Source organism: Apus apus, chromosome 1 (assembly GCF_020740795.1).
Source record: "Apus apus isolate bApuApu2 chromosome 1, bApuApu2.pri.cur, whole genome shotgun sequence".
NCBI lineage: Eukaryota > Metazoa > Chordata > Aves > Apodiformes > Apodidae > Apus > Apus apus.
This window is the reverse complement of record NC_067282.1, coordinates 158,879,797-158,894,889: the sequence shown is the minus strand read 5'-3', so window position 1 is coordinate 158,894,889 and position 15,093 is coordinate 158,879,797. Positions and strand designations below refer to the sequence as shown.

General features: G+C 39.9%; 1 protein-coding gene across 3 annotated transcripts in view; it reads right to left on the bottom strand.

Annotated features, from left to right (window-relative positions):
• Positions 1–796: 796 nt before the first annotated feature.
• Positions 797–15,093, bottom strand: part of TMCC3 (transmembrane and coiled-coil domain family 3) — a 110,080-nt gene continuing 95,783 nt past the window's right edge. For all 3 annotated transcript variants that reach the window (XM_051611953.1, XM_051611945.1, XM_051611937.1), the window contains 3 exons: positions 7,239–8,137; positions 5,640–5,775; positions 797–2,979 (listed from right to left, as the gene is read on the bottom strand). In XM_051611953.1, coding sequence (XP_051467913.1) covers positions 2,677–2,979; positions 5,640–5,775; positions 7,239–8,122 — 1,323 coding nt within the window. In that variant the 5' untranslated portion in view covers positions 8,123–8,137 and the 3' untranslated portion in view covers positions 797–2,676. The remainder of the gene's footprint in view (positions 2,980–5,639; positions 5,776–7,238; positions 8,138–15,093) is intronic.

The following is a 15,093-nucleotide window of genomic DNA, read 5'->3' as shown; positions in this document are numbered from 1 at the left end:
ATAGAAGGATGGAGATCATAAATACAGATGGCAAGAAAACACCATGAAGAGTCACCACTTTCTGAGGATCAGTACCAGGACTCTAATGGTTTTTTGCAGTGGATGTATAATCTTGTGGCCTACAGAAATGAGTGAAATAAAAAAGTCATAGGGCTGATTAGAAAGATGGGTGGAGGAATTCGGGGAAAGACTTCAGAAAGAAAGGGACTCTGAATAAAAACAAACTCATTGGCTAAAGCAATGTAAAGTACAGACTATAAAAAGACATCATTTGACTTTTCAAAAATGAAGGTAGGAATAAATTATATTAAAACAGTAGAAAAGACCAAGTATATCTCAGGACACATCAAAAGGGCATAAAAACAAACCAAGGGAAACCCTTTCTTGTGATGTAAGGCCAGGAAAGAGTTACTTCTTTTTAAATCTTTTTAACATTGTGGAAGAGACTTCCCTGTGAAGATAAGTTTATAAGCTGCATTGGTGGAAGCAATCTCCAGTTTATGAGCTGGCTGTAAAAGGAGGTAAGTGCAAGTACTTGGGAGGTGGGGGCCAAGACTTCTGCAATGCACTCATACAGTGCCAAAATGGGTTAAGAGACACGAGAAGGAAGGTCACCCTGAACTGAACAGCAGCAGGAGCACATGCAATAGTTAGGACAGAGATTTTATACATAACACAATGCCTCCTTCCTTCTTCAGGGGATGCCAGGAATACAGGGGTAAACAGGAAAAAAACCCAAACCCATTAAGGAAAATAAGAATGTATCTATATAACAACTCTTCCTGACACAACCAGGGATAAACTAATTGGTAAGTTTGGGCCTTATAAAGGCAAAACCCCCTCAGCAGGACTTTTGCTTTCCACTCCACCTTCCTCTGAAGATTAGCCAGGGCTGGGGTCAGATAACATGGGTGTGCCTGATCTGCTCCATTTCCCGTGCTTGTGAGCCAGCACAATCCTTCCTGATTTCTCTGTTCAAAGACGTAGCACAGATAAAGAATACTTTAATTATTTTTAAAGGGTTTTAATTTAATTTTCTAAATGGTGAGTCATATCATTGTTTATGCAGTTAATTCTGTCCCTCCTTCAGTCCCTGAAGCCACAAAAAGTAACTGTATTCTCTTCAACCGTGGTAAAATGTCAAAGTTCTTCCCCTGCCTCCCCTCCCCCAGTCCCTTTTCTCAGAATACGGTTTTTCTGAATTTCTACACCAACTGTTGCACTTGACTAAAAACAAATACACACACTGAGTAATCCCCTCACCTTCCCCACACCGCGTAAAACCAGAGTAACAGATCCTGCAAAGAAAATCTCTCATAATTTCAAAGTAAGCAACACTGAACACCAAATAATTGAAGACACTGTTGTTGTTGTTTTTCATTTAATAGAGAGTGGAGAAGAACTCTGATTGTGGTTGTTTGGTTTGTTGTCTGGGTTTGGTTTTGTTTTTTTTATTAAAGGTTTGGTTCTACATCATGGCTGAAAGCCAAGCAGATTTCATGGAATATTTTTTTTTTAAGTTCTTAAAGCAAACAAAATTAATTCCAGTAAGAAAACAAAACCAACCCTGTCTCTTAGTAGTGGTACTGTATGCTAATACATTATATCCAGGAATGTTTGACAAGAGAGTCTGCACAGTGTTGGTGTATTTACAGAAGTTTAACTCCTTGCTCCCGTAAGGACCTGTTCCCTCATGCTGCTTCCACATTCCTTAGCCTGACACAAAAGAAATCCACTGTACCAGAGTCCCACCACCTATCTGCTTTGCATTCAGCTGGAGCACCCCAACAATTCAGTGCTAACAAAGGCTAACCTAAATTTTGCCTTTCTGTGTACTCCTTTCCACTTGCAGGTTGCAGGGTTTGAAGCAAGTGAGTACTTTCCTCTGCATGACAACATATCCACCAATTACTCCTTTACAAAGCAGCCTGGAGATCTTGTAATTCAATTCAGTTCATCTTTGGAAGCCTTATGCCACTTTTATGTGTTTCCTGAGTGTGATAAGGAACAGTGCCAGCATAAAACAACTGCTAAGCCTGGTCAACAGTCATCACAATTTACAAACAATAAACTCTCTGTGCAAGGGGTTACTAGCAGAAGCATCAAATACTGCTGGTCCTGAAAACTAGAAACCCCATATACACATACCCATTAATTTAGAATCAAGAACAATTGATACATATGATTGTATAATTTGGCTTAATCGTTCTAACTGGATTCAGCGAGAAAATAACTTTTTAGTCTAACAGGGCTGATACACATCGTAGTGCACGTGCTCCTGATCACACTCTTCGCAATCCAGTCTTGTAAAAAGTACACCTGACATCTGCGGTTGCTTGGATCCCTCCCAAAGCATCACGCCATCTGTGTGGGTCTGGGTTTGTAAAGTGGAAAACCCATTGGATTAAGGCAGAAGACTGACATAAGTGAGCAGTTCATCACAGACATAACCATCTAGACCCAATCTGATTGAAGAGGCGACTGACTGCCAACACATACGCATTTTTGTATTTACACCTTAAAGTTCAAGAGTCTTTGCAGCCTTCTCCATCCAGTCCGCACATTTAAACTGACAAAAAATATTACGTATACATACAGCACTTAAAAAACAAGGAGGGGAAGGAAAAAAGAAGAAAAAAAAAAAAAGAGAAAAAGAAAGCAGCCAGACCAGCTGCTTCATCTGGGTATAATCATCCTTTCTATGGCACAAATAATATGATCCCAGTTTTTACAAAATATTGCCAGCAGTGTCACTGCAAAAAAAGTGCAAATGATATGAAAACGGCTCTTCATCATAGGAGCAATGAACTTTGCAATAGTGGAAACGCACACTAAGATGACAGTCATGAAGGCCAGGATAACATTTATACATTTCCCCAGGAGCACTTTGGCATTAACTGTTTCAGACTGCTGTGCTTGCTGTTCCTGCTGATGGAGCTCCAGCTTTGAAACCCGGGTCTGGCATGATTCCAAGGCTTCCTGAAGACAGAAAACAAGAATCAGGGCAGCTGTATTTCCACACACCACTCTGTTTAACTGCAGAGCCATCCATTGGCTAGATTAGAAATGTAATTTATTATAGACTCCTAAAACTTGAATGAACTGCCAACTCTTTAAAAAATAAAAGCACATATATATCTGCTCAAGCCCAATCAAGTCTGACACCACCATCCAAAATGTAGTTTCTACATTTTGGGTGTTTGAGAAAAAGTACTGTAACTCCAATGCTCATGACAGATATTTCCTGCATATACTGATGAGATAAAGTATTGGGAAAGCTGTTTCCATGGCAACTTTCACTGCAGAAAAACAGCATCAAAGTTAAGTTTATTTGTATACACTATAGAAAACATCAGGATAGTAGGGCTTGCTGTGATGCTAATTAAAACTGCTTTGCAACATGTACCATTTGGTTTCCACCACCTCTACATTACTTTTCTCTCAAAGCCACCCACCATACAGTGCTGGGATTGAGCTGTTAGTAAGAGATTGCCTTCTCTGTCAGTGAGAGGGCTCATTAATCCATACCCCAAGAGGGCAGCAGGCAGTAGAGACAGTGGAGAAATCTGTAGTGATGCCTTTATGGGAACCTCTCATGATATATTACACTTCACGTTTTGTTCTAAAGAAAGCAGACGTTGCTGCTCTGCTTGAGGATGAACTAAAAATGGTCTTTGAGCAAAATTGTTAGTAAGTCCACACTTCAGCCCTCTCACAGCAAAACATGGAAAAATTTCTGACTGCTTCACTTACTTGCCAAAATGCCACTTTTTGCTGGAGCTGGGACTTGGGCACCACTGTGTAATGGAGTGAAAGGCTATAAATGAATGAGATCAATCAACTTGACATAACCTTTTACCACTGGGTAAAAGGGAAAATAATGCTCCAGTATCCCTTCCTCCTTCCTCACTCTCAAACTCAAAACATTTGCCTTGCACCGGGCAGGGGTGCTCACCTGATTGCACAGTAAGCTGATTCAACCCAATCCTCCATGTAAACACAAACAAACAAAACCACTGCACATGGAGTTATTAGCTTGCTTTGGCTGGGTCACTTCTTGTTTTTGGCAAGTTGAACTGGCTTACCTTGTGACCAGCCAGGAAGTAAAGTCAGCACAAAGCATGTGGCACAGCACCTAAGGAAAGGCTGCTCCCTTTCACTGTGCTGTTAGTAATGATATCAAAGACGGTTCTTAACAGATGGTACAAAGTCCCCTGGGGTTCATGCATGCTCTTTACTACACACGGAAGAACTTTTTCCTGGTCTTTCTTCCACACTGACTGTAAGTTCTTCTGAAATCACCTTGTGCTGCTTTAGAGAAAGTCCTGCTGTAAAAGTCTGACGCTTGCAGTTCTGCGTTGAGATGCTGAGCAAGTGTTCTAAACACAATCTACGAATCCCTTAGGGACAAAGCACTGCAAACTTAGGTTGTTACTTAAAATACCCACGCAACTTAAATGCTTTTACTCTATTTTAGCTTATCTGTCAACCCCTCAAAGAGACACGTTTAAACAGAGCCAACTGTACAGGGAGAAAAGAAACAAAGCTGTATCAGTGTAGCACTTCCATTAGTTTTAGATCTGATGTTCTATTAGTTTTAGAACTTTTAGTTCTGCTGATGAGTTAGTGAACATCTCACAGCTCTACTGCTGGAGAACTTGCGTCTCATTCAGTTTTTACATCCTCAAGATGCCTTCATGGGAAGGAGCCCTGCATGAGGGACCTCTCTTCTTTAAACCTACAAATGAACCTATGGTATGCTTTAGATTCAGTATCATCCCTTTCCCACACTGTTCCCCAGATGTTCCCAGCTCTCACACCAATCAGGAAAAAGGGTGGTCGTCCTGCTGCTTGTGCTCTCTACGTTTAGAAATGTGACACAGGGGTGTACAGAGCAGGGCTTGTTTGGTTTTTTACCATCTGAGCCCCAACGAAGACAGTCTGAGCATTTCCCAGTTAATTAATTTAAACCCAGGTAAGGCAAAACAGTGTTTTCACCATTTTTCACCACTTACTTAGACTTTAAGCAGAAATATTATGCATTATATAAATGCTTACATTGTATACAAATACTCATGTAACTACATGCTGTCAGGACAAACTTGTAGAAATTATTACTGGCTTTTGAGTGAAGCCAGACATGACTACAACTGATCACTAAGGTGAACACACCCTACAGCTTTGATTATAGGGACCATTGTGACCATGGGTTAAAACTCTTACGTTATTACTGGCAAATCTACAATAAACCTTGCCAGTGATATGCCTACATATTGTTGAAAACCTGAGACAAGAGGTTTGTGTTAGGACATTGTCAAAAGTGGCAATTTACACAATACAAGGAGGCTCAATTCCTTCCTCCTCTGGTGCAAGGTATTAAAATAGGCCATTCTTCATGCACAAGTCTGCCTAGGCTGTATCATCAATTGCAGCAGATAAAATTCTGAATACATTGAAACAACTGGATACTGTCACTGATTTAAACATCCTGAGCTTTCATCTTAAAACAAAGCATGGGCTTAAACCTTTCCCCAGACTTCTTATATACAAAAATGTAGAAAGATGCAAGTGTTTTACAGTACAAGAATTCTACAAAATATTAGACATTTATGACAAAGGTAAAAAAAGCCCGTAAGTACCTGAACATCGCGTGATCGCTCATATGCCTGATATGCCACTTTCTCCTCTATGCTGGCTAGCTCTTGTTTCAAGTTTGTTGTCTCATGTTGATGAAGATCAGTGAGGTCATTTAACTGGTCTTCCAATCTTTCGTATCTTATCGGGAAAAAAGGTCTAAATTTAGTGCAATCTATTCAAGCAATGCTAAATCATAAAAACAATTACACATTTTAAAAGGTAACTTCACAGTGTACTATGGATTCAACTGGCTGGCATTACAGAACACAGAGAGATCAGCAAAATCTTTGGAAACTCTCTATAAGCACTTATTCATTGAACTGAAAGCCTTTTTTTGAGTACTCCTTGCTGGCAGTCAATGTTAAAAAGCAAATATTTGTACATCATTGGCAAATGATACGAACTTTCAGTGGCTAAGAGTGCGCAACTCATATTTTTCTGTTTCTCACTTCTCATTTAGACAAGAGGATACGGTTTCATAAGTAAGCTTGAGCCAGCTAACATCTCGCCAGTAGTGCAAGGAAAAATATGTTCCCAGGAGCTTGAGTCCTGCCATTCATGTACAGCCTGTTCTGGCATGTCTCTGCATGGCAAACTATCACAAACTAAATGTGTGTGTGTGTGAATTTATAACTCGGTTTAACACACCAACAGGCAAACACTGCAGTCGGCACAAAAATGAGGAAGGAAAAGTTGACTGTGGAAATGGTGGAGGAGATCTGAGATGTTACTGGCAGCAAGCTGTCAGAAAAGGCTGCTCTGCCTTCTCCTGAAACCAAGTCCTGAGTGCAGAAGGCTATTTGCTCTGTTCTTTCCTTCCCATGTTACCAGTCGATATGCAGCTTTCCCTTGTATTTCAAGAAGTGCAAACAAAGGAAACATCAATATTGCGATTCATACTGAGTGTTTTGCCCATTAGTGTAGTAAAGACTCCAGCAATCAACAAGGGAGATGACAAATAGAATATAGGTACAGCAGGTGCGAGCCCTCTGTAGAACATATCTCACTTCCCACAGTGGACCATAAAGGAATTAATTGCTAAGTAATAAATGCAAGAGGAAGTTGTACTACAGCATTAAAATTACATTTCACAGCTGTGTGCCACACCAGGGTAAAAAGTGACATTGCCTCCACAGGACAGCAATGTGCCTGAGAAGTATATGGAGAAGGTACTCAGGACTAAAGGGTATATTTATCAGCTGTAATTCAGCTCTGAAACATCATAGACTGATTAGCATTTTCAAGTCACAACAGATCAGGATTCTTCCACCAGTAACAAAACCATTGGCATTTCCTATATGCAGCATTCACATAATACAATATGCCAGTAAGATGTCAGATAAGGGAATTTTATGACAAGGCTTCAACAAAGGCAAAAAACTACCACATAATTTCACAGGAAATATTAATATTCTGTATGTATTTTCACTTATTGGAAGGAGTGGAACATTTTGGTACCAGATATTGTTTGGAATTATTTTTTTCCTCTTGCTTCTGAAGTATCACACACACAAGCACACACCCACATTTATACTCTCCAAACAGCTTCTATACCCATTCAAAAGTCATTTCAAGAGAACAGTTTAAAAACAAAAAAATACCTATATCTTTCCTCTTGTAACATCTGAGAAATAAAGCCATAGTCTCTTTTAAATTGTGCTTTTAAATTCTCAATATCGTCAGCTAACTGGGACTGTGTCTCCTTGATTTCCCTTAGTTCCTCCAAAATCACGGAAAGCTTTCCCTGGCTGTCCAGGGTACTTGCAACAGCAGGACCAAAGGACGTATTCCCATTACTATCTGCTGAGCCAGAAGTCCCACTGGAGCATTCATCATCACTAACATATTTTGGTTTGGCAACAATGGTGGCACTGCCCCCATACGTTCTTGAACTCGTTTCTGGCTGAAATTCATCCAAGGTGTTCTTGAGATGAGCAATGTTGTCTGCACTACCGAATTTGTTTCGGATCAGGTTTGCAAATTCTCTAGACTTGCTGAAAACAAAGACAGGTGGTGTCAAGGATACACCTGGCACACCCGACTTGCTGCTCTCTGCTCCATGCCCAGAGGTTCGAGACTTTCCATGCTGAATATCTTTCAAATTATCTTTGGAGGTTTCCTTAGTACTTTTGGAAGATCCGTTTTGCTCAATATCCTTGAGCTTTTTGTGATACTGTTCCAATTTCTTCTGTAGCTGAGCAATGGAGTGGGCAGATTTCTGGTTCTTTTTCTCAAAGACTTGTTTAATGCGTCCAGCTTGTTGCTTGTCTGCACTGTTTACCAGTTTCAAATACTCAGCGACATTTCCGTCACGAGCTGTTTGTTCAACTTTGATTTGTTCTGTAACCTTGAGGATTTTCTGTTTCAAGCTATCTGCACTGAGTTTGACTTTGTGAAACTCCAGGATGCCATCTGGTACATCAAAGTTCAGGTTGGTGTCAGAGCCTCCACGGCGAATGCTAAGCGGTAAACTCAGGGTATTCATGTCATGTCTGTCCACCTGAGGAGAAAGAAAAAGAGATAAATGGAATTTGAATTCTACCTTCTTAAATCCAACTTTCAGTTTTCTTTTCCACATGCACTTACAACAAGTACACAATATAGAGTAGCTTATAGTAGCAAAATAGAAATTTCCTCATATAAATTTAAAGCCATAGAGGCTTTAAAGCCATGAAGGCATGAGACAAAAATGACTTGTTTAAAATTGCTTCATCCCTTTTAACATCTCATGCTAGCCTCTATGGCAAAGAAGCTACATTTAATTAAAGCTGCCCCAACATCGTATCTACAAAGACTGCTTAACAAACGCTCTAGCCATAATGGGTTTTCAGAGCTTTAAGACCAGAGAGAACTAATAAAACTGCTCAGGCAAGATCATTGCAGAGACAAGGCAGAAGCTATATTAAAGTATCTTCTAAAGATGCATTTTAAAGATGTTCAACTACTCTTGGCTTCAAAATGCCTGACAACCTATGTTAAAAGTTTTATTTCCAACTACAGTATTTGTTATTGTCTATAGTATTTGAAGCCTTGCAGAAAGACCTATGCATGCATACACGTCCAGTGATTACCATTCAATCTTTTCCTTGATTAAAAACATAAAACCATCATTACACATTGCTGTAATGCTTGTTTTCTCATCCTTGTTCAGTTTCGGTGGCCCTCCTGGAAATGCTCTCCAGTATTGCTGTATTCCCTTAAAATACAGGCTTAGAAACCACAGTGTCCTACTCTTGATGACATGCATCATGCACAGGTTAATCAGGAGAATTAGTCTCATCCTGTTTCTATGATGATGGGTTGCAAACACACAGGAGGTAATAACACAGCCATAAAACTGGAGCTGTATCTGACCATTTCAGAGACAAGATCCTATCTACTCTTATTTTATATTTTTATCCTTTTATTACCGAGAAGATTACAGTCTTCTGCTATTGCACTACTCAGGGTGCACACTAGAATCAACCACCTCCCTGGGCAGTCTATTCCAGTGTCTAACCACTCCTTCTGTGAAAAAAATTTTTCCTAATGTCCAGCCTAAACCTCCCCTGTTGCAGCTTGAAGCCATTTCCTCTTGTTCTGTTGCTAATTACCTGTGAAAAGAGACCAGCAGCAACTGGCCCTTAACCTAATCCAAACACTCCCAACCTCATCATGACTATACTTGATTTCCAAGCTCTCATAGCATTCTGTAACATACAGGGCCACTCCACCCCCTCTCCTTCCCTTTCTACCCCTCCTGAAGAGCTTGTAGCCATCGATTGTGGCACTCCAGTCGTGTGATGCATCCCACCACACTTCTGTGATAACCACTATGTCATAGTTTTCCTGGTGCATCATGGCTTCAAGCTCCCCATTTGTTGCTCATACTGCATGCATTGGTATAGATGCACTTCAGATGAGCTAATGATTCCAACACCTCTTTTGCACTGTGGGCCCCATTTCCTACCAGACCCTTCTCAGGTGCTTCCATGATGAACATGGTAACATAAAAAGTTCACATTCACCAACTGCTAAGAAAAACGGACACTTGAAAAATGCAAAATGAAGAGCTCTGGAGTTGACATTTCTGGAGAGCATTGGTTAATGGTGACCTTTAAGACTCTCTTCCAAGGATTAAACCAGTGCTGTGGCCTAACAGTTCTGCAGTTTGCCCTTTTGTTAAAAATAAATTATATTGAGCCATATGCTTAAGTATTAAAAAGAGGTGCAAGTAACTTTTATAAATACATTTAAAAATGTACATTATTTAATGTCATCAGTCCTGTGTGCTTCACAGAAAATCCAATTTATGAGACGTCATTTTAGTATTTGCACATGACACATATGGATGGCACTGTATACTCAGTGATTCCTAATTTAACGAGTGACAAAAATCCCAAGTGTCAAAACTAGCTTCTTTTTTTCTTTTTTTTTTTTTTTTAAATTGAACATGTCTTAGAAACATATCTAATAGAAAAAAATAGCTTTTACAGATCACTTTTTAAAGTGGCAAGACTCATGGTACTGTTGTGGTAGTTAAAATATGTATTTCATATAAGTAAAAATAACTTGACATAGGATACTTTTCTCTTTCCAAAGGCTCACAGAACAAAGAAAAGCAATCAAGGCAAATAGTTTAAAAAGCTTAAGATACCAGATTTGTACCCCATATTGCAAATATTTCTTTAAATGAATTTACTGGGTCTGGAACAAATTCACCAAAAAGAAAAGCTCAGTATAAAACAATACTTTCCTGAAACAACCTCAGACATTTTTGACTAAGCTTTGGCACAAAATTATACTGTAATAAATAATCAAACTGTATATACACACAAGACAGATCCATCACTGATGTCACTCAGTACAAGCTGTACATACTTCCAAGAATGGGTGGGTCTATCGCTAACCTTTACACAGCCTTAAGTGTTTACTTCCTTAGCACAAAATAGTTTAAAAATATATTGTAATAACTGGATACAAGCCCAAACCAGATCCCTTCTCCTTATGTCCTTTCCCTCACTGGAGTCTCTAGCAGTCAGCAAGGTCTATCATCACCATGCACTGCGTGTCTTCCTGGAACTTCAAGGTCACAATATCAATAGAGATAAAAAGAACAACAGCATCAAGGGAATTAATCTGCTGAAGGCTGCATTGCTTTTGGAGTTGAGGAAATCAATTAACATGTAGCAAAAAGCATAAAACTAATCGTGGGGTCAGTTTAAATTGTGATGTTTAGACAAGATATTAGACACAAATTCCCAAAACACTACCAGAAGTAGTTTTTTAGCTTCGTGGATTGAGAGCTCACCAAGGATACAGAAGAGTCATATCCAACACATTCCTCTGTCTGATTGTATTTGGCCAAAATGGCAGCTGCCCTCTTGTCATCGTGATGCAAGGTTGGGTTAACCAGCAGAGGCTACTGAAATCTTCTCTTGATGCAATATACCTTTTTGTTGGCAGTGCAGGGTTTTTTTGGGATTTGTGCTTTTGTTTGTTTGCTGGATTTTTTTTGGTTAATTGGTTGTTTTTGTGTGGTTTGCAGGGGAGGTGGTTTGATTTTTTTGCTTTGTTCTTTTTTGGTTTTTTTGGTGGTGGTGGTTTTGATTTAAAATCAGATACAAGCAGACACTGGAGGATCCAGGTATCTCTAGACAAGTGGCCTATCACTTGTCTTCTGTCTTGATGAGGTAGTTTGGCAAAGATCTATTTTCGATCACTTTACAGCTCAACACTAATGCTACCCCAAGACACCAGAGGTCAAACCTGAAATCCTATTTTAAATCTCATACCACAACCTTCTTGCTGCAACAGTCTTGTCTTGAGATCAGAATTACCCTCTGTGTGGCTTCCTGACACACTGTAAACATGCCTTGCAGTTCCTGCTGTATCAAATGCCCCGTTCATTACACTGAGAAGACAACTGTCAGCAGGAGTCTGGGATGCTACCTCATCCCCACAGGGACTGGTGCATTCTCCTGTGATGTGGGCTGAAATCCTCCCACACAGGAGACTGAACACACATCCCCCTCAGACTACATGAGTGCTCTTCCAGCTATGCTACAGGAAGAGATGACGAATGCCATCCATGTCATTATTCTGAGACTCTCAGGTCACCAGCACTTGACAAGGGCACCAAGCTGTTAATAATAAAGAAATTTTTGAGAGATTTATTTGGTTTTTGAAATTTTTCACTGCAGTTGCTAAAAGAAAACAAAGTAAAGCTAAAAATATACATATAGTAGTGGCCCCAGTAGCCAAAAGAACCTATCTGGGAGCAGATAAAATTTTGGAATTGAGAAGCACTTTAAGAAAAAAGAATGGAACAATCATACAACTCTCCTATCATGATTAATTAATTGAGAGCTGGGGATTAGCAATGGATGAGAGGAGGCAGTCCCAAAACAAGCAGTAACACAAGAAAGGCAATGCTCCATCTCAGAGTCTGAGGAAATAACAGAGACAGGTCCAGACTCTGCCTTCTGCAAAAAAAACAGGGAAAACCCAACTTGTTTACTGTGATAGTCATAGCTGATGTTAGCTTGAAAGAAGAAATCTGAGGCTTAGAGAGACCACTGCATTTTATGGAACAGTTTACATATGCACTTTGATACACCCAGTTGAGAACTAATTGTAATGTTTGTGCAGCTCAGAGACTAGCTTTTAAGAACAGTGATTTACGAGTGCAACAATTCAGGCTCCTTGCCTGCATCAGAGTGAGACACCACAGATTACAAGACAGGCACCTCTCAGAGGTAAAGCAATTTCATTCTACCCCAGCTCTTCTTTTTCCAACGGGCTAAGCAGATGCCCAGCTGCATGACCAGGCCCACCCCAGGGCAAAGACCAGAGCTTTGAAAGGAGAATAACTGTTTGGTGCAATGAACACAGCTGCACTATATGAACCCTTCTTTATGTATGAAATGGCAGGTATACTTTCAATCTTAAATGGAGAGCTGGGTAAAGGCAGCTTGCTATTCACAAAGAAGCATTCAGAGCACAGTAGTGCTTTGAAAACCCAATCACAGAAGCAAGGATAGGGATTTTATTGCCATCATAATGATCCACATGTTTTCTCACTTCTGCATCTGCAAAAGAAACCCAAACCTCAGATTTGCAGGTCATGCTAACAATGAGCTCAGAGCACAAAAGGACCCATGTGCCCTAATGCCACAGGAAACACTACTGGAAATGGGTTCCATATGGACAGGAACTGCTGAATGGGCAAGAACATCATGCTTAACAGCCTATGTAGATTGGCCATTACACCCTCTGGTCGCAAAACGCAAAGCAGATGTAGAATGTTATTTCTTCTGCAAAGATCCTGGGGCAGCAGGGGGGGATATCCATTTGGGAAAAAGAAATCCATAGTTAATAGAGCATAAAGTGCATGCAGCCCACCCTCAAGCACCATCTCAGGGCTGCTCAGATGAATCACTTCCCTCTTTTCCACTGACTGTCCATAGCTCTCCACTGATGAGCGAGAGCTCAGCCATCTATGTTTAGGTGTCAAACTGAGTTTTGCTGTTTATTTCTTACTCTTTTAAGAAGTGGCTGAAAGAAGCACAGAGAAAAAGCATTGCAAGACAGTCCCTGACTGCATGAATGCATCAGGCTCCAGAAAACACAGATCTCTGGGTTGCCTTGCTAACAGTAGCAAACCATAAAGACACAAAGTGATCTACTCACTCATAGACTCAGTTTAAAGGTGGTTGGGTTTTCTTTTTCTTTTCCCAAACGGCCTCATTACCATCACCAGTCATAGCTGTGCAAGCTAAACAAAAGCTTCTGATAACAATTTGAGTCATTAATTTAAGTTGCAAGACTTTTAGAGGAGTATCTGATTATTGCTTAGAAAAAGAAGCCAATAAGGAACATACAAGATAGGATTAAGCACTAAGGTAACAAAAATAATGAAGAGTAATTATCTTTTTGTATGCATATACCAGAAGCACAGGGTAAATGGGTTAAAAAAGCATGCAGAGGAGGTTTTTTTACTTTTCAGTATATTCCAAAGCAGAAAGTGTCAGGGGAGAGAGTTTTACCATCTCTTTCAAATTTACTGCTCCTTCTAAAATGTACAGAAGAGTCCTTCATGGAAGGCCTAAACCAGTGCTTAATTATCATAAAAGTTTCAAGTTATATAAAAATCAGCCCCCAAAATTGCTGTACAGTATGTTACAGTAGAACACCTTCTGCCCATGTTGTTTTAAAGAGCTACTTAATAGTAAATCTAGAAGTACCTACACTCAGAACATCACACTAATGATCATGAAGATGGTTGACAATATAGGAATGGAGGGAGACAGCAAACTCTCCTGCTTTTTATCTGTGAAAGTGATTTGTCTGAGACCACCTGGCAAATGCTGATAAAGTCAAATAACATAAAAGGTTGTGCTTTTGCCATCAACAGATCCTCTATCACCTATCAGAAAGACAAACATTAAAGCTGCAAGGCACCTCACGAGCACACATCATGAGTTTATTATGGGGGGTAGTAAAAAATAATCCCAGATACCTTTTGGAAGGCATCTGCACTTCAATATTCAAAGGCCAGGGAGCTTCAAGGCCATTTAATAAGCAAAACATTACACAGAGGTAGATCAGCCCATGGAGCTTTGCTTAGTTTTGAAAATTTTCCTGATTATGCCAACATGGTCTGGTAATCATAAAAACCCAGTTGTTACACTAAGCAACTTAGACAGGACCTCAGATAAAGACTAAGCAGCTAAGTATACCAGGCACGACCTCAGATATAGAACCCACTCCTTTCCCAGTGTCATCTTGACCACTTATCTTTCCCTCCATTGTAACCCTTTTTATCAGCACTACAGAATTGAGACTGCAAACACAGGCACCCCAAAATAGAGGTAAATGTGCTGGTAATTTTAGTTTCAGAAAAAAAGTTTAAAATGCTTTTTAAAAAAAAAACAACACAAAAAAACCCCCAAAACAAACCACAAACTCTGTAAAAAGCAATGCCAAAGAAAGCATACACATAAGTTCTGGTGTTACTAGAAAGACAGCTTCTTCTCTCTTGGTCTAACTTGGACAATGCCAAAAAGCCATGTATATAACCTGTGACCCCAACTGCCAAGTTCACACCAATGTTGTTTTACCTCAAATCCTATGGACATGCTTAGTTCAAACTAGGAGTATTCCAGAAGTAACCTTTTATCTAATTTCTAATTAAAGGACTGAACTAAGGCCAAATCAGCTAGATCATTGCTTGTGTGTAAATAAGTCTTTAGATATGGTGCTATTTCAGATTAAACCAACAACGGGAGAAGAGAACAATAGGGGGAAGAGGCAGTTTTCTGCTTCATTGCTAAGGTCAGCTCCTTCAAACCCAACAAGTCTCCTGTGTCACAACTTGCACTCAGTCCTGTTCCAGGTTGTTCCTCAGCATAAAACTGACAGGTTTCATTACACCAGTTCCATTACAAACAACTTTTGTGCCTAGACACTGCAAAC